This window comes from Pestalotiopsis fici (genome assembly GCF_000516985.1).
Source record: "Pestalotiopsis fici W106-1 unplaced genomic scaffold PFICI_Scf_11, whole genome shotgun sequence".
Classification (NCBI taxonomy): domain Eukaryota; kingdom Fungi; phylum Ascomycota; class Sordariomycetes; order Amphisphaeriales; family Sporocadaceae; genus Pestalotiopsis; species Pestalotiopsis fici.
Window position 1 is genome coordinate 1,004,774 of NW_006917101.1, and position 18,512 is coordinate 1,023,285.

Consider the following 18,512-nt stretch of genomic DNA (forward strand, 5'->3'; position numbering starts at 1 on the left):
CCATGATCGTCCCTTTATGTCGCTGCAAATTAGCAGCGCTGACCATGTCAATGAGACATGGATTCTGACGGAGGTGGTCCAAAGCCCGTCGGAGAATCCGAGTCCTCTATGTTGATAGCACAGATGACAGAGCAATGGCCCCATTGGTCTCCTTGGAGCGTGGACTCCAACATGGAAAATATCCAATATAAGGGCGAGACGGAAAGTATTTCTGCCGAAAGATTATCGTCCTTCGAATAATGCTGTGTTTATTCAAGAAAACCGAGTAGCAATTAGGTGTAGGTCGGGATTAGTGATGTTGTTCAGATTCCATTAGCTTATAAGACTTTTAAATATGTGATGGTTTTGCGGGTTTATAAGTATTATTATTATAATTATCATTTTGTTTTTATATAAACATTAAATCATTCACCTTTTTAGGCTTTATTCAGGATTTAATCAAAAATACAAACCTGCCCTAGGTTTTCACCGTTTGAATCTTATTATAAGGCGCAAATTATAATATTATGAATATATGCGCTTATATAGCTATTGTTACGGCACCAACGGACAAGAATGGGCTTTGCCATGTATACCCTATGGTTTAGTATTGATCTAAAGACGAGGAGCTTTAAGGTACTCCTCGGCTACGGAATAGTTTTATCAATAGCTACGGATAAGCCGGTGGGGGACGGGCCCGTGGCCCGTGCAGCCAGGCTGGCCAGCACGGACCACTTGGCGTGGACCGTCACAGCTATAAAGTTCTTTACCTTGAAATATCACGAAGCATTAGTCTTTATTTCTGCCTTCCCGTCTCCCTTTCCAGGCCGTAAAGACCCCCCGCCCCCGCGACGACTTTTAATATAATAACTTTAATTCCAGATTTAATAACAGATATTTGAAGTGCAAAAAAAGAAAAACCAAAAACAAAACAAATACATACAACACCGGGGATTCCCCAGCCGTCACCGATCTGAGTACTAATCCGGCGCTTCTCAGTTTATCTAGGGCAGAGCGGACGGGATGCCGAGTTCTCTAAGAGCTATGGTCGTATGTATTGGTTGTTGCTATTATCCAAGTTCAACTTCCAGGTAGAATCAAAGGAGTCAAGATGTTACCGTACACAGGCGAATCAACGGATCAAACAAGCCTGTCAGCAAATCTCATATGGCATGTATCTTCCAGTAGGAGAAAGCTAGTAATTGGGTATAAACCATCAAAGGGGGCCAACAGCCCACCAATCCACTTGAACTCCACCATCTTATTAAGAACTTACTGTTGGTGACGACAGGCAATTACGCGGCAGCTTATAGGCTCTGGAGCCCTTTTTCTCTTCATAGAGATGCACAGCACCGACACCGCAGCTAGCCTTACTTTCCCCTTCAGGGGCTTGTCGAGGTTAATTCGTCCATGACAGCGGGAGGCAGAGCGGGTTTCCCGTAACGCGGAACGGAAGTGCTTGCATGAACGGACAAAACAAATAGGCAAAAGGAAGCACTTCAGAACACCAGCTGCGAACCCTAGAAGATGCTGCCAGCTGCCGTTGTCTTATACCCAATGCCACGTGCGACTGAAGGCGGTTTGATATCAAAAGCAATTTTTTCGAACGCTGGCGCGTAGTTTTCCAAACGGATCGTCACCCTTGATGGAAGTCTTCTGGAAATCCCGGGAGAAACCAAAAAGACACAGATGGGCAAGCAGATTGTGTGCGATGTTGAAAAGGGTCCGTGTCGAGCCCAAAAAGATATTGACAACACGCGGCCCGGCGGGACTACACGTGGCCTGCGGTATAGACATTCAGTGGCGGACTCAAGGAGACCAGACAGCTGAACAGGCTAAATATCGCACTTGGAGGAGACTGATCCACATGAAGCTAAGAGCGGGAAAAAGAGAGATGCCATGGTGCGCCTTAATTGAGAGGTAATCATATTGTGATTATAAGGGAATTGGGCATGGCATGTACGCGATGACGGATCAAGACAACAATAGCAGACGGGTAATCCGTAGAAATGCAACAGCGACGACGATGGAGAGGGAGAGCACGTGCTTATAATCCCTGCAGAGTTTCCACTGGACTTTTTCTGGTGGAAGGGATGGATGGCCGCAGTCCAGTCCCGTCTGCCAGCAACCGCCCGACATTCCCGGTCGAGAAGCGAACATTCTTGGTCCAAACAGGGCGTTCAGTGTGGAATGCACCCTTCCAGCCGGGTCGGCAGTGGATGCAGCGAACCCTATCAGAACGACCAAGATGGATTCTCTCCATCTTCTAGCGGCGGTCATTGCGCCGGTATCACCGGTTGCGCCGGTGATAGTTGCGGTTATCCTCGACAGGAGGGCCGACACCTACGATCGATGCACGATTCGCGCTTCGAGATGAATGATGCAAGAGGAAACGACTTGCTCGTGGTTAAGTTGAGGCGTGGCTGTCCCTGCATCAAGTGATGCAGGTACCGGCTTGGCCACGAGGATTGCCCAAAGTAAAATAATCAAACGGGCTGTATTGGGTGGTGCCAAGTCCAACTCAATTTGCAACCCAAATTCGAAATGTCTCTTCTCTTCCCATGATTGGCTCCTGTCAACGGCGAGGTAATCGAAAATGCAGGTTTGCAATTCACAAACGTATGCGCTGTCGGCTTCGTGTATGTGGTTTGCGCTTACATACCGTAAATCCTCTTCGTACGTACCCGTATGCACATCAATTGCAAATCACAGCAAGAGAACCCGAGGGTCTACATGAGCGGCCACTCATGCAGAGAAATGAAGCAATTCCAAGCACGGTGACGTGTCGTGACGGAAAACAGGCGAGAGGTTTTTTTGTTGTTGCTTGTGTCACCGTAGTTTGAATTGCGGTCAGGTTTGGCAATGGGGTGCATTTTCGCGATGGTGGCACTGGATCTCTCTCACCAAGCATTTGGGGGGCGTTTCGCATGGTTCGATAAGATACTTCCTACCCCGCGATTCGTCATCTGCGTCCGCAGCAGCTGGGTGAGGGAATTCAGTATGATCCATTTTATCGATTGTGTACTTTCCGTGGGCCGTCTGTCGTCTGTCTACTTGTCTTGAAGGCCTGAGCTCTCTTCATCAAACTGCAAAATGAGGTAGTCCACAGTGATGATCAACAGACACCCAAGCACAACAGTCGGAGCATAGCCAAAGAAATTGGACCGGTCTTGGATCATGATCTGGAGATTGAGCCCAAGCAAATCCAAGCCCATTTGGCGCTGTGAGCTTGCTGGCTTGCAGGCGCCAGGCCCCCGGGCGCATTTTACCCAGACGCCAACGACGGTACAAATGTGGCGTGGGACCCCGCTGTCAAGTTGAACTCTCGCTCACTGCCACGCCACTTAACGGAAGGGTGTGGTTCCTTTACAGCGGTCTGCGCTAAATTTGACCTGCTAAAATAGTCAACTCTCGACTCCTGAAGGAAGGACACATACATACATCCAAGCGCAGAGCAGAGGGATTCATCTCATGATTACTGTTATGCTGCTGTTTCTTTATGTTAAACAATGGCTTCTCTGTATCAATTCACTGTTAACTGGGCCGGCCGTGAGGGTTGGTATAATGGTTGTGTTTTGACATGGGGAGATTGGCTGCAGGTAATCGAATCTGAGCTGACGTGCTACTAATAAGATGTGTATTTTTCGACGAGGCGCTGTCAAGCTGTTGAATGCGATAAATGCCCAGATGATCTTGACTAGCTCATGTATCTGGTCGATCACAACCTGAGAGACATGAAAGCTTGGCTTTTAATGAGCTTGCTGCCGAAGAAATGGAAGTTCGTCCGAACCACTGAACTTCCAGCGCTTGTGGCTTAATGGTCAGACAACGGACGGAGAATCTGGGGGGTGTCGCATTAGTAGCGTGTGTGGCCCGCCATCAGACAATTGCGTAGGCAAAGAGAGGAAGAAGGAAAGAAAGAAAGAAAGAAAGATCCAGACACACACACGTACACCAAGCACGGGCAACAATCACGGGCATAGGCACAGGCAAAACAAAGACAACTCCCATTCATTCCATACGATGCACGGTCAGATGTTGACAGAACTGGGCCATTCTCTGCTGCGGCCAACGTGCCCCTTGGATGGAATGAATACCGGCAGGTCAACGTGTGATTGGATGCAACGGATGTGAAATGCCAATTTTGGGATCCTGTCCAACATGACGCTGAGAAAAAAGTACCTGCAAAAAAAAGAAAAAAGAAAAAGAAGAAACATGCGCACACGCCCCTCCCTCCCACCACCAGCACCAATCAATCCGCCCAATCCAAGCAGTGAACACATCCTTCCAAAAAGACGCAGGGACAAAACTCTCTCGCCGTTCCTGGCTAATCCCTGCTAGATCCTGGGCATAGCCCGTAGATCCCCCTGGCGCCATCTCAGGTGTGAGTGACTTGCCCAGCACACTATGTTTAGCAGCGCGACACAAGTCACTCTTGGCTCATTGCCGCGCGATGCAGGTACGGGGCAAGCACAAGCAACCAAAACCAAGCAAGACAGACCACCATGAACCTCGTCGGGGGGGCCAATCTGTGGAGATGCCATCTGTGGTCTAGCCTTTTTCCAAGGCAAAAGTCGTGTCCACTCTATCCAACAAGCAGACGCTTGACGCTTCTCTCTTCTCTCTCTCTCCCCCCTGGCCCCTCGACCAACGAGATGCCAAGATGAAGGAACCACTGGGCCGGTGGAACGAGAAACAAATTGATCGGGTCTTTTCATAATACACCCACAGGCAACACGCATGCACACACCCTCCGCCCCCCCCAATCCATGCCCATGCCCGCCGAGCAGAGGCCTTTCATTAAATCTCCTAAACTTGGTTCTCTCTCATATTTGACCCCCCCTTCCTCCTCTTCCTCCTCCCTTCCTTTGCTGTCCTACGAATGCTTTGTCAATTCTAAGGTTTCCTTTCGTCCCGGAACCGAAGTCACTCATTGTTCGGTGATATCTCACCACGCCACTCTTTTACAACACAGCATTCGATTCATTCAGCTATAGCAGTTAATTGCTCGCCGCCAGCTTTTTTTTACTTTCTCATTGCTATTGTCCGCCGCCACGTAAAAATCCATCGATACCGGCCCGTCTTATTGTTTGTTTGGGGGACGATATCATATCTAGGTGCTAGACTCAGGAATATCAGACAAATTCGCCAAAATGAAGTACTCTGCCGCCCTCGCTCTGGCTTCGGCCGCTGCCGTCAGCGCCGACTGCTCCATTACTTCCTTCCTGGAGAATGGAAACTGGTACTGTGAGGCAGTCCAGCTCATCAGCTACGCCGGTCTCGACACCAGCGGTTCTTACAAGGCCGTCTCCAACATGGACACAAGCACTGGTGACTGCACCTTTGAGTCCAAGTCTTACTCTGGCTCCATTGCCCCATTCGACGAAGAGGTCAGACCTACTGGATTATATAATGACATGCTCATGACATGATATACTGACTTATACGCCAGCTCTCTGTTCACATTCGTGGTCCCACTCAGCTGAAGCAGTTCGCCGTATACACGCCCGCCTCTGCTTCCACCAAGAAGCGCGCAGAGCACAAGTCTCACCACAAGCGTCACGGCCACCAGCACCTCCACACCAAGAAGCACACCGAGTCCCAGAAGGAGGAGGCCCGTGCCGTCGGCGACATTGTCACCGCCACCATTGATGGAAAGGTTGTTTCCTGGATCAACACCTGGTCCGGTGAGGATTCCGATGACTCGGCTTCTTCTGCTACCACGACTAGCGCTGCTACGTCGACCACCAAGGCCAAGTCCTCCAAGAGCAGCGCCACCTCCACCGCGACTGCCGCTGCTGCCACCGGTGACTACCAGCGTATCGCCTACTACAATGCCGAGGATGGCACTGCCGATGGTGTCACTTTTGTTGGTGCCTGGGGTGGTGTTGCTGGATCCGGTACCTGGGATACCAAGTTCGGAAACAGTCTTTCCTACCTGAGCGCCGATGGTACCACCGGTGCCGAGTCCTCGACCGTCCTTGACAACGTCCTTGTTGGTGACAACGTCGAGTACGCCATCTTCTCCGACGTCGAGTGTACCGCCGACGACGCTGACTGCGGCTACTACCGCCCCGACTCCGTCGCCTACCAGGGCTTCGGTGGTGCTGACAAGGTCTTCCTGTTTGAGTTCACCATGCCTCTTAGCGGCGAGACCTCTGGCACCAACCCCGACATGCCTGCTATCTGGCTCCTGAACGGAAAGATTCCCCGCACCCAGCAGTACGGTGACTGCTCTTGCTGGGCCACTGACTCGGACAGCGATGGCTGTGGTGAGGCTGATCTTTTCGAGGTTCTGTCCCAGGGTGACACCAAGGCCAAGTCCACCTTCCACTTCCTCAACTCGCTCGGCAGCTCCGACTACTTTGAGCGCCCCACCGAGGACTACATTCAGATCGCCGCTGTCTTCCGCTCCTCCGACTCTACTGCTTCCATCAAGGTTCTGGACTCGTCGATCGACTTTTCCTCGTCCCTTACCACGGACACTGTCGATGGTTTCATTAGCGAGACTGACAGCCTGCTGTCCACCATCATGGACTTCATCTCTTCCCTGTAAGGGAGCAGCGCCGAACTGGTGAAAGGGGGATGATTTATTACATAGGCACGGACAAGGCTAGACACGGACGGATCTCTTTTTCTCAATTTCGTTTGGACATGGTTCGTGTTTGATTCTTGCCTATTCTTGGATATCTTTTGTCTACAAGATACCCTCCATACTTTGGTACATGCGCAAGCGAAATTCATCAATGTCTTATTCTTAGTATATAATTCCTGTGATTTCGGTCCGATTCAAAATGTAAATTGTAAATGCATATATACCAGTACATTACCTAATTATGATTCTAAAACCCACAGTGAACAAGCCGTGCGTTCAGCCTTGAACGTGGAGACGAGTCGACTGGATACCAGAATCTGCGGGATACACAGGTATAGGCTACCATATCAAAACTTGCAATATAGTGCTTCCGATCATGGCCATTGTCTGAAGGTCCAAATGAGAAGACGAAAGGGCGAAAACAGCCCAATAATTGCAGAGGCAGCGGTTGATGGGAGGACTGCGAAGGATGACAAACATCCTACTCGAAGCTGATAGAATGCTTTTGATGCTATTCGTTGGTGTACGTAACCTATATCCACGAGCGCATCATTCAGCGTTTCTTCTTCTTTTTCATCTTCAGATGGGATTTGGGTTTACGAAATGTTTAGAATTGATTCATCAGCTCCGTTTGGGGGTTCGGCACTTCGCTATTTAGGGCCCCACTCCACCTTCATGGCCATTAGCTTTTGTGCTTCTGTCAGCATCGGCCTTTTACATAATCATCCAAAAAGCGGCTTGGCATGTCTAACCCCAGAACTTACAGAGTACGCTTGCTCATCAATGATTGGACAGTCTCGCAAATCGGTCACCATTAGACTAGTTAGGAATCAGGGCATGTACATACGAGCTGAATGATTTCTTAGTGATTCTACCATTATTCTTACTACTGGAGCATCTTGGCATGGGTAATGGACATCTCGGACAAGAAGAGTGTCGAGACAGACCAGAATAGGCATGGAGACGCATACTTAGGTACTAGGTAGCTTTGTCAGCTTCGAGTATAGAGTGTCCATCACGATTTCGCCATGTTGAAGAAGGACCTCTCAAAGGTGTAGGAGAGACAAGAATATATAAATATGAAAATTTCTTCTCTTCCATGATACCATGATTCTATCATCATACAGCAACACACTACAACACAAACCATCAAACAGCAGCTTCCACCACCAATACCACACTAGTCACTCACCAGCGAAACCTAATCCATTATACCGTTTTATACTCTCAACACTTGAGAATCATTATTACTCAAAGTCATTGCAATCGTACTCTACGCAAGATGTCTGGAAAGAAAATCATCACCGTCTTTGGAGCCACTGGCAACCAGGGAGGAGGCGTCGTTGACACCTTTCTAAACGATCCCAAGCTCAAGAATGACTGGGCCGTGCGCGGCATCACCCGCGACGTCAACAAGGAATCGTCCAAGAAGCTGGCCGCGCAAGGAGTCGAAGTTGTCACTGTAAGTGATGGAGAAGAAAACAAACCTTCCTACAGTGCATTGTCCGGAACATAAAAGCTAACATTGAACCTACCCAAGGCCGATATTAATGACAAGGCGTCCATTGTCAAAGCCATCAGCGGTTCTTATGCCGTGTTTGCCGTGACCAACTACTGGGAGCATCTTGACATGGAGCTGGAAATCCGCCAGGGCAAGAACATTGCCGATGCTGCCAAGGTAAGCAAAAGTCCAGCTGATACATTGTAGTGCATTTTGAACAGATGCTGACTCTGAATAACAGGAGGCGGACATCAAGCTGCTCATCTGGAGCTCCCTATACAACATCAAAAAGCTCAGCAACGGCGTGCTGTCCGAGGTATACCACTTTGACAGCAAGGCTCTCGTCGAAGACTACATTCGCGAGCTCGGCATACCCGCCACCTTTTTCATGCCCGGCTTTTACATGACCAACCTGCCCGGCGGCATGTTCCGTCCCTCTCCGCCCGACAATGCCTGGACGCTCGGCCTGCCCATCCCGGCCAGCTCCATCTTCCCCTTGTACTACCCGGGCGACACGGGCAAGTACATCAAGGCGGCCGTGCTGCACGAGAGCAAGGTGCTGGGCAAGCGCATCCTGGGCGCGACCGAGTACCTGACGGGGCAGGAAATCGTCGAGGGCTTCCGGCGGGCCTTTGCCGGCACCGAGGCGGCGGCGTCGGCGCGCTACTATGAGGTGCCGGCCGAGCAGTTCCGCGGCTTTCTGGCGTCGACGGGCTAGCCCGACTTTGTCGTCGAGGAGATGCACCAGAATATGCGGCTCCTCAATGAGTTTGGCTATTATGGTGGTGATTCGCTCGACTGGACGCACGGCCTGATCGAGGATCGCCTGACTACCTGGGAGGAGTTTGCCAAGACGGCGCCTGGATTTGCTGATGCGAAATAAGCCATTATTTTATGGCCGCGGTAATGAATTACTGGGTAGAAATATGTTATAAGATGGGATGAAAAGGAGAATAACTAATCATATTGGCTGGATTGTAGATTGGTAGAAAAATCAAAACACTCTTTTCTAAAACTCTAGAGAGATTATTCGTTGTTCAATTGTTGTGCTGCTAAAGAATCAAGGTTGCATATCATGTAGAGGTGGTATAAAAGAAAGATGAATGGAAATCATTATTGCTGCTACTCCAGATTCTAGACTCGGAACTCAATGTCTAGGCCTAAACCTAACCCCGTCTCCATAGTCTTGGTGACATTTATTCGCGTGATATTAATTCCAATTCGGTCTGGCGTCGAGCCAGGACATATTAGTCACGTGATTCCCCAGAAGCCGTGGTTGAGAAGCGGTTGGTGGGACCCCCAAAAGTCTACCGAGGCACGTCACAAGCGAGGGAAGAGGCAAAGGCAAAAGAGTCCTTCTTTCTTGGGCGAACAGCGGGCTGAGCTCACAGTGCAGTGATAGCCAGAGTCAGAGTTGCCTCCGCTTTAGGACGATCCATGGACGGGACGACCTGCTTGCACTTCCTTTCCCCGGACTTGGGGGACAACGACCCTGACCCACCACTATGATTTCTCTCTCTACGTAGCAGTTGGATGATACTATTTTCCCATTTCCATATTTCTTCTCAAAGTCCTCTGCGACGGTAATAGTGGTGTGAGAGAGATATCCGGCGACATCATCACCATTTCAGTGTGCCGCTGTGCAAGCATAAGCAAGTTTCCACTTTTATCTCTCTCTTTTTTTCCTTCCCTTGTCGCTCTGCGAATCAACTGGCCAGCCAGCGGTTGATTGTGGCACTTGCGCCCGCCCGCAACCAAAACACCCGCCGAACGGAAGACCACAGCGCAGCGAGAGCCAAAGTAGCAACAACTGGGGTCACGACTCACCACAACTTCTCCCCGACGCAGGGAGTTCGGTTATGGCTTCACCGCCCAAGCCGTGGGAGCGTGCAGGTGCGACGGCAACTTCAAGTAAGTCGAATACTTTTTCATTGCATTCATCCACGGTCGCGACTGTGTGTACAATCTCGCAACACCCGTATCTGAGTCCGGAGTCCTTCCGTCTCTGCTTGCCAATCCTCGCAATCTCTATCTGAGTAATCAACCTCTCTCTGATGGAGACTTGTTACATCTCCCATCAACCCACACTATCATTCAATCCTGACGACAGGCCCATTAAACAAATGTTAACCTCAACACCACTATAGCCATGTCTACACCCGCTGCTGCTAGTACTGGCGTTTCCATACCGACAGCAGCTACCAACGCCCTGGCCGCGCCCGCGTCGACGACAGCTACCGGCGCCACACCTACAGTTCCACCGCGGCCCGACTCTCTGGCATCTTCGGTTAACCAGAACGCCAGCGCCTACAGCAGAATGGCCCAGCCGGGATACGGGTCGGCCTACTCGTCGCCGTACTCTAATATGAGTGGCTTCGGCTCCCGCATGTACGGCGGCTACGGTGGATATGGTGGCTACGGCGGTTACGGAGGCATGGGCGGAATGGGAGGCATGTACGGTGGAATGGGAGGCATGTACGGCGGCATGGGTGGCATGAATCCCAACGACCCAAACAACCCCAACAGCCTGACCAACAGCTTCAACAACAGCACACAGGCGACGTTCCAGATGTTGGAGGGCGTCGTCGGTGCTTTTGGCGGCTTTGCACAGATGCTGGAGAGCACATATATGGCCACACACTCTAGTTTCTTCGGTAAGTCACCTCTTGGATTGTTCATTCGTGTATAGAACTGGCTTTGCTGACTAAAATTCTATAGCTATGGTCTCAGTAGCAGAGCAATTTGGCAACCTGAGAGACACGCTTGGATCAGTACTAGGCATCTTCACCCTGATGCGATGGATTAGGACACTCATTGCCAAACTCACGGGCCGCCCGCCACCAGCAGATGCCACCGCGCTGACACCGGCGGCCTTTGCACGCTTCGAGGGAAGGAAATCGCCGCCCGGCACACCCGGACAGCCCAACAAACCAAGCAGGAAACCGCTCATGTTCTTCTTGCTGGCCGCCTTTGGTCTGCCCTATGTTATGAGCAAGATGATCCGCTCGCTAGCTGCCTCTCAAGAGGAAGAGGAGCGTAAGCGACTGGAAGCCTCGGCACCGCTCGACCCCAGCCAACTCGAATTCTGCCGCGTGGTTCACGACTTTGTGCCACAGGACAATGTCCAGGGAGTCGACTTGGCCGTCAAAAAGGGCGACTTTATCGCCGTGCTGTCCAAGACGGACCCCAACGGCATCCCTAGTGAGTGGTGGCGCTGCCGCGCGCGCGATGGCCGCATGGGCTGGCTGCCCTCTACCTTCCTCGAGGTGGCCAAGCGTCCCGGGCAGCCACTGGCCGCCATAAAGGCCGCGGCCAGCGAGCCCGGATCTCCACGGACGAGCTCCATGACTAGCACTACGCCTGCGCCGCCGCCAGTGGTGACGGGCAAGCCTGGTGACGTGTCCATGGAGAGCTTCCAAAAGTCGCAATTTTACTCTTAAATAAAGGGCCCAACAGCGACTGAAATCATTAATTGTACATGTTGAAGAGGCAAAAAGTTTCCTCCATCCATTTAGTGGTAAAAGAAAGGAGAACAAACAAAGTGAGACCCCGTCAAGGAGGTCTGCTCTAAAGCAGTATTAGCAGCGACAAAACCAGGCACTCGCCGAATGGGTCGATTGCTCCCTTGATTTTTCTGTTTGTTTTTCACAGTCGCGAGCATAGATGATGATGGACTTTGTTCCAAGAAGCATGGATTGGGCAAACTCATTTCTTTCGGATTTTCTGCGGGCGCAGGGTGCAAATCCTTGTTTTCTTTTCTACTGTATTTTTGTCATGTTCTTTTTTTGTTCCGATTATACTTAGCGGCTGGGGGATCGGAAAAGATGCCTCAAACGACTCACGAGAGTAGTCGGTAGATAGCGAATCGGACTGTCTCTACTACAGGAAATTTAATCGCAAAAGCACATGACACAATGGTGAGCTATTTGCTGCATACATCCTTGTATCTTTTGAATCATATTTTGGTCTATTGAGCTCCGAAGCATCTTTTGAAATAGTTGAACCCTGATGCTGCAAACTTTGAATCATATTTTGCCTGTAAACGCCTGTATATGCTCTGTGTTGTACCGTTCATGCTCTTGTGGGGGATATCTTTGTGCAGAAAACCGTCTACAGCCTGCCTGTCTGGGCAGGTATGGGTATTCTGTATGTAGGCTACTGTGAATGAAATCAATAAACTTGTCTTGCGCTGACATGATTTCGTGGCTCAATCGCATCTCGGGGGGGTTTCTCCCGACAGTCTTTTCCCCTTTCTTTTTCTGCCATGGCTCAAAGATGGCGAACCTAGCATGCTGTCCCTGTTCTCCGTGCTCTGTGGGTGCCAGAATCTTTCGTCATACCCTACATACTATTCTGTAAAGGCTTTCCAAGCCGCTCAAAGCTCTGCAGCACGTCAGAGTCGACATTGGCTGCGTAGTTGTCCCGGAAGGCCTGTTCTCCTCCAACTCTTTGGACCAAGCTGGACAGAGTCTCTTTGACAAAGTTCAGTGAGTGGACTTGGCGGACAGGATCACTCTCTGTCAAAGCTCTCTCACGAAGATCCTTGTGCGTATCCCACTCGGTTGCTTCGAGACTAGACGTCAGAATCAAAAGATCAATCGTAGGATCTTCTTCGCCGAGAATGGCAGCAATGACACTGATCCACATGGAGAAATAGTCTTGCAACTTGGCAAGAATGAGATCCTGCATGGGTTGTCCTAGTTCCATCAGGCGTGTGAGGCCCAAAAGGTTGAGTTTACGTCCCATGTCGTCCGAGATACAGTCGAAATTGCCAAACCACTCGTCACTCAGCCACGGCCACACCTGATCGAGTGACCCAAAGGCGGCAAGTATTTCAACCAAAACCGAAGGATCAGCGACAGCTATGCGTGACAAAATGTTGAAGTAGTCGGTGAGCGTCAGATTGTTGACTTTGGGTGTCCTCCTTTTCGGCCCTGAAGTCTGGCGAGCACTGTAAGCATCGTGGATGCCCTCAAACACTTCTTTCAGGAAACCAGAAGCCATCAAGTCCTGGACTATGATTTTAACACCATCAATCTGACCATACTCTTGAGCGTAGCGAAGGAGGTATCCAATGTATCGAGTAGCAGATCTCTGCTCCTCACGTGTCGATTTCTGCTGTAGGGTCTGGGTGAGGCCCATCAGGAGTGGTCGTCTCCAACGCTCCTCAAGCAGGACCTGCGGCGCCAGCAAAATGTAGCTGCCAGCAATGGTGATGTACATGGGATTGCGTTCAGTCTGTTCATTTAGCAGTCTTAGTGCTGGCTCAACAAGACTAGTAAGTTCTGTCGAGATGGGAGAGGAGCTCTGGTAGAGTATATTAATCCAGAGCTCAAGACACTCGTCGATGAGGTACATGAAGACTTGTGAATCTTCTCGGACAACATCGGCAATTAGAGGTATGATGACAGGGTGAAATCGTTGTGATTCTCTGCCCATGGACATGACGAGAGCCTGGAGGATCGTGAGGGCAGCTGATTTCAGCATATATCCCATGTCACCATCAGCATTCCATACAGCTGGGAGAGAGGAAACTATGAACTCGGCAAAGGGGTTGACATGAGTCTCCATTCGTTCAATGATGACTTTGGTGGTGTCGAGGATCGCCAGTTTCGTCTCATCAACGCTAATCTCTTGCAAAAGCTGGATCAGTTGAACAAGGATCCCCTCCGCATACGGAGTAAAGGTCTCTCCATCAAAGATGAACTGACTAGCAACGTCCTTGAATTGTCGCGCACCCGTAATGCGGACAACAATGTCATTGGTTTGGTCGTTGGAATCGAGAAAGTGTCGGAAGATCTCGTAGATTAGGGGATAACTCTCTTTGGCCACGCTCACCGCCACCCATTCGCTGATCAGAATACTAATCCGACGTCGCAGAACTTTGCAGAGGGGCCCTTGCTGCTGTATATCAGCCACGAGAGTGGTCCTCAAGAACTCATCAAAGTCAAATTGTTTCTCCAGGTAATCTGCTGCGATACCCAAAGCAGTATAGACGGATTCTTTGGACATGATGTCGGCCTGTGGATTCCTTGCCGTTGCGAAATAGGCAAGCAGTGGCTCGGCAAGAAGGTGCTTGTAGCTGACGAGGAGGAGGCGAAGGACTTGCTCTGCGCAAGGCCGCACCTCCCATTCCCAAGCAGTTCCGCCGCTCTCTTCGTCTTGTTCCCACTCTTCTGGGTCTTCTTCCCAAGCTTGAAGATCTGCCTCGCGAAACACGAGAAAGTTGGATATAATGACATTGGCCATCTGCACGATGAAATCGTCCTTCAATAGATCATCCTTGGCATGCTGTAACAAAGCGTCTTGCTCAGCTCGGTCTTCTTTGGTGCGATACTTGAAAGTCAGCTGTGGCTGATTGATCATCTTGATGCAAGCTCGACACAATAATAGACCTTTGAGAGCAATTTTTTCCAACCATTGACCCTCTGTACCGAACTTGTGACCACCCTCGTCGGCTGCTCCACGGCGCAAGCCGCCCGACTTGGGATAAATTTCAGCAAACTTGACCACCATACCCCAATATGACCTCACGAGATCCATACTATGGGGCAGTGAAGCGAAACTTGCGGGATGAGTCGTTGCCATGTCAACATGGAGTTTCGTGAACTGCATCATGTGCTTTCCGACGATTTCTAGAAGAGATGCTGGGATCGAGGATTCTTGGCTTGCGTATCCGATGAATTGTCCAAATTGTACTTGTGACAAGCTCCAAGCTTGCTGCACTGCACTGTCTTTGTGAGGATGCTCGTATCCAGTGATCAGGAGTCGTCGAAGGGTCTTGAAGGCCGTAAGACTATTGTTCATGTCCTGTTCGATGGCCACTGCATCTCCTTGGCCGCTGGCTAGAGACGAGTTCCACGACGCTGTACTGCTGGTGTATATTTCTCCCAACAGGTACACCAGTTCCGGGGTGACAGATTGCAAAGCCGTTTGCGACTTGCGCAGCCGCGCCGTGCCGAGCTCCTTCACCACCCTGAATAAAATAACCAAGGCGCCTGATAGCTTGAAAGGCTCATCTTTGGTTTCGCGCAGTAGAGAGACCAGGTTGGGCATGGCTTCGGGCCATGCTTGGGGGAAATCGGTCCTAGTGACTTTCGCGACCACAAAAGCATTGTGCAGAGCCAATTGCTTATCCTCCTCTCCTATGCTACCACGGTACAAGTTTGACCGTATGGCATCTTTTTGGGCGGGTTGGATCGAATTTTGTATAGTGTGGTGCCGCCAATGTTTATCAATTCCGTTCTTTAGTTGAATTATTGCCAGCAGTCGGATCTCTCGCGGGAGAGACTTGTCCAGAAAGACGAGCTGTGCAATGCTTGCGTCAGTAACAGGCGACCGTGATCATGCTGTCGAGGAATGATTGCCGCTCACCTGTAATAACGGATAGTAGTCGATCTGTGTCTGCTCCCACGACGAGAGCTGCTGGCCAGCAGACTGGCGCTGTGTGTGATCCGGGGACGTGGACGCAAGCTGTAGGGTCCTGCACAGCTCCTGGAAGCCGAGAGGGCTCGCCTCGCCAGGCACCTCGATAGCGAAACTCATGGCGTCTCGTATCGGATATGCTCTTTGAAGGATGCTTTCAAGAATGTGACGAGCGATCGAACACTCGAGTTCTGCGGTCAAGAGCGGGCGAGATGTTGATCTGCGTAGGGAGGTGGACGTACAGGTCTGGCGGGGCAGTCAGGCGCTGAAAGTTGCTGAAGCCTGAGGAACTGCTGGATGGACGCGGGGCAATAATTGTGATGGGAAAGGGACTCGACTGTGAAGGGGACCCCTGCCCTGGCTTAGCTCGTAGCTAACAAGGTACGCGGGTAATACCCACGTACGTATCGTAGGTGGCTTTTGGTACGGAATACAGGTCGGTCGCTCACATGCAATATGATTTGACATGAATCTGATTTTGCAGCAGATGAAAATGCAAGTTCACAATTACTGAGAAGCTGAAACGTCGACGCAGATGTTGAATATTTCAACCCCAAAGTTTGAATGTGAGGATATCGAATTTAACAGATTTCCAAGTTTGGTTTGCAAGAAGCAATCAAATACTGGGCCTAGAAACAGCGTTCAACCAACCAACCAACCAACCAATGAACGCCAAACAATGCAATTATAGTCTGAGTTTCATACTTTAATCAGCATCGTTTTGAGGAGGTATCGACGACCATCATGTTGTGCTTGATGCACACTGGGAATTTACATCTTTGGAAATTTCCACATTCCCTTTCCCCCCCCCCTCTGTATCTCTCTTCTTGACCAAGATAATTGGCCAACCAAATACTCCATGTTTGGACCTCTATAATTAGTCTACCACATAAGAATAGACTCCGCCAGTCGAAGTATGCCCGGCGTTATGTGCAACTTATGACGAACGAATTCTTCTTTTCTTTTTGGATAACAGAGCTGATCGATGACAGTCGGCGTTTGTCTTGTCTCTTCAGAACAAAGAAGCGCTCAGATTATTGTTCCAAGAATTAAAATCGCCAAAGTTCTGGTAAGCGGAAAAATCAAAGTCCATTGGAAGTGCAAGCTCGCCCATGGCCAGGTCAGGAGTGAGTTGGAGCGCATGTGAACTGCTCGCGGAGGAATCTGGCTCTGGCGATGGCGACTGTGGCAACACGGCATAGTCTTGTGCCACCTCCTTGACCTCTTCTGCAATCTTTCGTGAGATGCCCCAGATCTTGCCGTGGGCCGTCATGATGTGCAGTAACATGCTGAGCTTCTCTCGATAGCCGGGCGTGTCGAGGCCTAGGAAGACGCATGCGTCGAGATAGGCAATGGCTACCCACAGGAGTCCTGGCAAGCAAAGTGGGCTGAGGTTCTTGGTTGGAAACGATTTGAGAAACAGGCGGCAGACACTATCCGCTGCCTGGACGTCTATTGGAATGGCTTTCCATCCGAACCCCTTGATCTTTTGTGCTTGGCGGTGAGGTCCTCGTGCAGGACCGAGCGGAAAGGTCTGCTGAAGATTGAGACCTTGTCTCGATGCACATTGCCGTATTCTTAATCGATTTCTACCATGTCGTTAGAGCAAGTGGACAAGACCATCTGAAAGATGTGACGTACTGTTGGGCAAGTGCGATTGCGTGTAAAAGGATCATATCACCCAGCCCGTTTGAGTCCACGACTTCCGTCTTCCATTGTGGGACCTTGATCAGCCAGTCGCAGATTCGAGAGTCGGCACGATCAAAAAGTCCCATTTTCTTGTCTTCCATGCTGTCATGATAGGGTAGCACGAGTTCGTTGGATATGCGACACATATCAATGAGATATGCCCACGATGAGAAGTCAGCAGTCCCAAAGATATTCTGCTCGTCGTATTTTGCAAGCGATATCGGTCGTGGTATTCGCTGTTTACACACATTAGTAGGCAATTATTATTGGAAAGGCGTCACACCAAGTACACGACTTTCGCTGAAAGCCCATGTAGGTATGCAGAGTCATTGACAGGGGTCAAGACTTACCCCAGCTTCATATTCCCATTCCTCGCATGGAAGATCAACACTCCCTATAGTTTCATGAAGTAGCAGTCTCTCTGCTGGATCCCTGATGACCCTCATTGAGTCAACAAGATAAAGGCCCCAGAAGACTCGTCGATGACATTCGGCCTGGACTGCATCATGGACATTATCTGCAAATGTCTTGTGCTGCATGCCGATTGCAAAGGCCATGGAAATGGCTCTGCTTGTCCAGCCGTTCTGGTATCCAAACTTCATATTTCCCAAAGCCGCTATACTAAGAAGCAATAGACCCAGTACTGACTGTGAGGTCATTGGTAGTTGACCGCAAGCTCCTGCAAAGACGGCCTCTTCCAAGTCGTCAGGTGCCCTTTGAGCGCAATAATGCGATCCAATGTACCGGACTACCGGTAGCAGGAAATTCACCGAGTCAGGGTCTAGTGCCATGTGCCTGAGGAAGTAATCTTTTGGGAGCATCATGGAATGACTCGGGTGGAAGTAGGTATAGTATGCTTCGAGAAAAGTGTCTTCGTTGCTCGTAGGCGAGAAGGAGGCTTCACCGATCAAGCTGTTGCTGAAGATGTCGCTACCATAGGTGCTTGAGCTTTCGGTGAGGGTTCCACTGCTCGGGATCTGATATAGACTCGTGCTTATCGTCTGCGACGGCGGCTTATCCGATATCAGACTTCGTTCTTTGGCATCCCGGATTCCGCGCCGTGACTTGACGTAGAAGCAGGGTTTGTTCTCTTCCGAGCACCGCTTGCATGCTGGCATTGTGCCATCACATCTCACGTGCCTGGAGTCATTGGGTTAGTAGCACTCGGTCCTCGCGGGCGATGAGGAACGCACTTTGAACGGCATTGCACACAGGCCCTCGAAACACGAATCGATGCTGTAGAGCGATTGTTGGCCCTTGTTTGTGTGGCTCTTATTGATGCCGTCTCTAAAGCCTGGCTAGCCCGAGGCTGTTTCTGTCTTG

The 18,512-nt window shown here is 50.3% G+C and overlaps 5 protein-coding genes across 5 annotated transcripts; 3 read left to right on the forward strand and 2 right to left on the reverse strand.

The window, feature by feature from the left end:
- Window positions 1-5,132: 5,132 nt before the first annotated feature.
- PFICI_13297 (uncharacterized protein) lies at window positions 5,133-6,535 on the forward strand (the record flags this gene model as incomplete). The annotated part of the gene is made up of 2 exons (XM_007841878.1): window positions 5,133-5,369; window positions 5,432-6,535. 2 exons carry the CDS (start codon window positions 5,133-5,135, stop codon window positions 6,533-6,535), a joined length of 1,341 nt encoding a protein of 446 aa, XP_007840069.1.
- A 1,321-nt stretch (window positions 6,536-7,856) lies between these two features.
- Window positions 7,857-8,793, forward strand: PFICI_13298 (uncharacterized protein; the record flags this gene model as incomplete). The annotated part of the gene is made up of 3 exons (XM_007841879.1): window positions 7,857-8,036; window positions 8,115-8,252; window positions 8,317-8,793. The coding sequence occupies 3 exons, from the start codon at window positions 7,857-7,859 to the stop codon at window positions 8,791-8,793; spliced, it is 795 nt and encodes a 264-aa protein (XP_007840070.1).
- A 1,431-nt stretch (window positions 8,794-10,224) lies between these two features.
- On the forward strand, window positions 10,225-11,515 carry PFICI_13299 (uncharacterized protein; the record flags this gene model as incomplete). Its single annotated transcript, XM_007841880.1, has 2 exons — window positions 10,225-10,729; window positions 10,794-11,515. The coding sequence occupies 2 exons, from the start codon at window positions 10,225-10,227 to the stop codon at window positions 11,513-11,515; spliced, it is 1,227 nt and encodes a 408-aa protein (XP_007840071.1).
- A 901-nt stretch (window positions 11,516-12,416) lies between these two features.
- On the reverse strand, window positions 12,417-15,620 carry PFICI_13300 (uncharacterized protein; the record flags this gene model as incomplete). The annotated part of the gene is made up of 2 exons (XM_007841881.1): window positions 12,417-15,383; window positions 15,450-15,620. 2 exons carry the CDS (start codon window positions 15,618-15,620, stop codon window positions 12,417-12,419), a joined length of 3,138 nt encoding a protein of 1,045 aa, XP_007840072.1.
- Window positions 15,621-16,512: 892 nt separating this feature from the next.
- PFICI_13301 (uncharacterized protein) lies at window positions 16,513-18,307 on the reverse strand (the record flags this gene model as incomplete). Its single annotated transcript, XM_007841882.1, has 3 exons — window positions 16,513-17,089; window positions 17,142-17,425; window positions 17,540-18,307. 3 exons carry the CDS (start codon window positions 18,305-18,307, stop codon window positions 16,513-16,515), a joined length of 1,629 nt encoding a protein of 542 aa, XP_007840073.1.
- Between the last annotated feature and the right edge of the window lie 205 nt (window positions 18,308-18,512).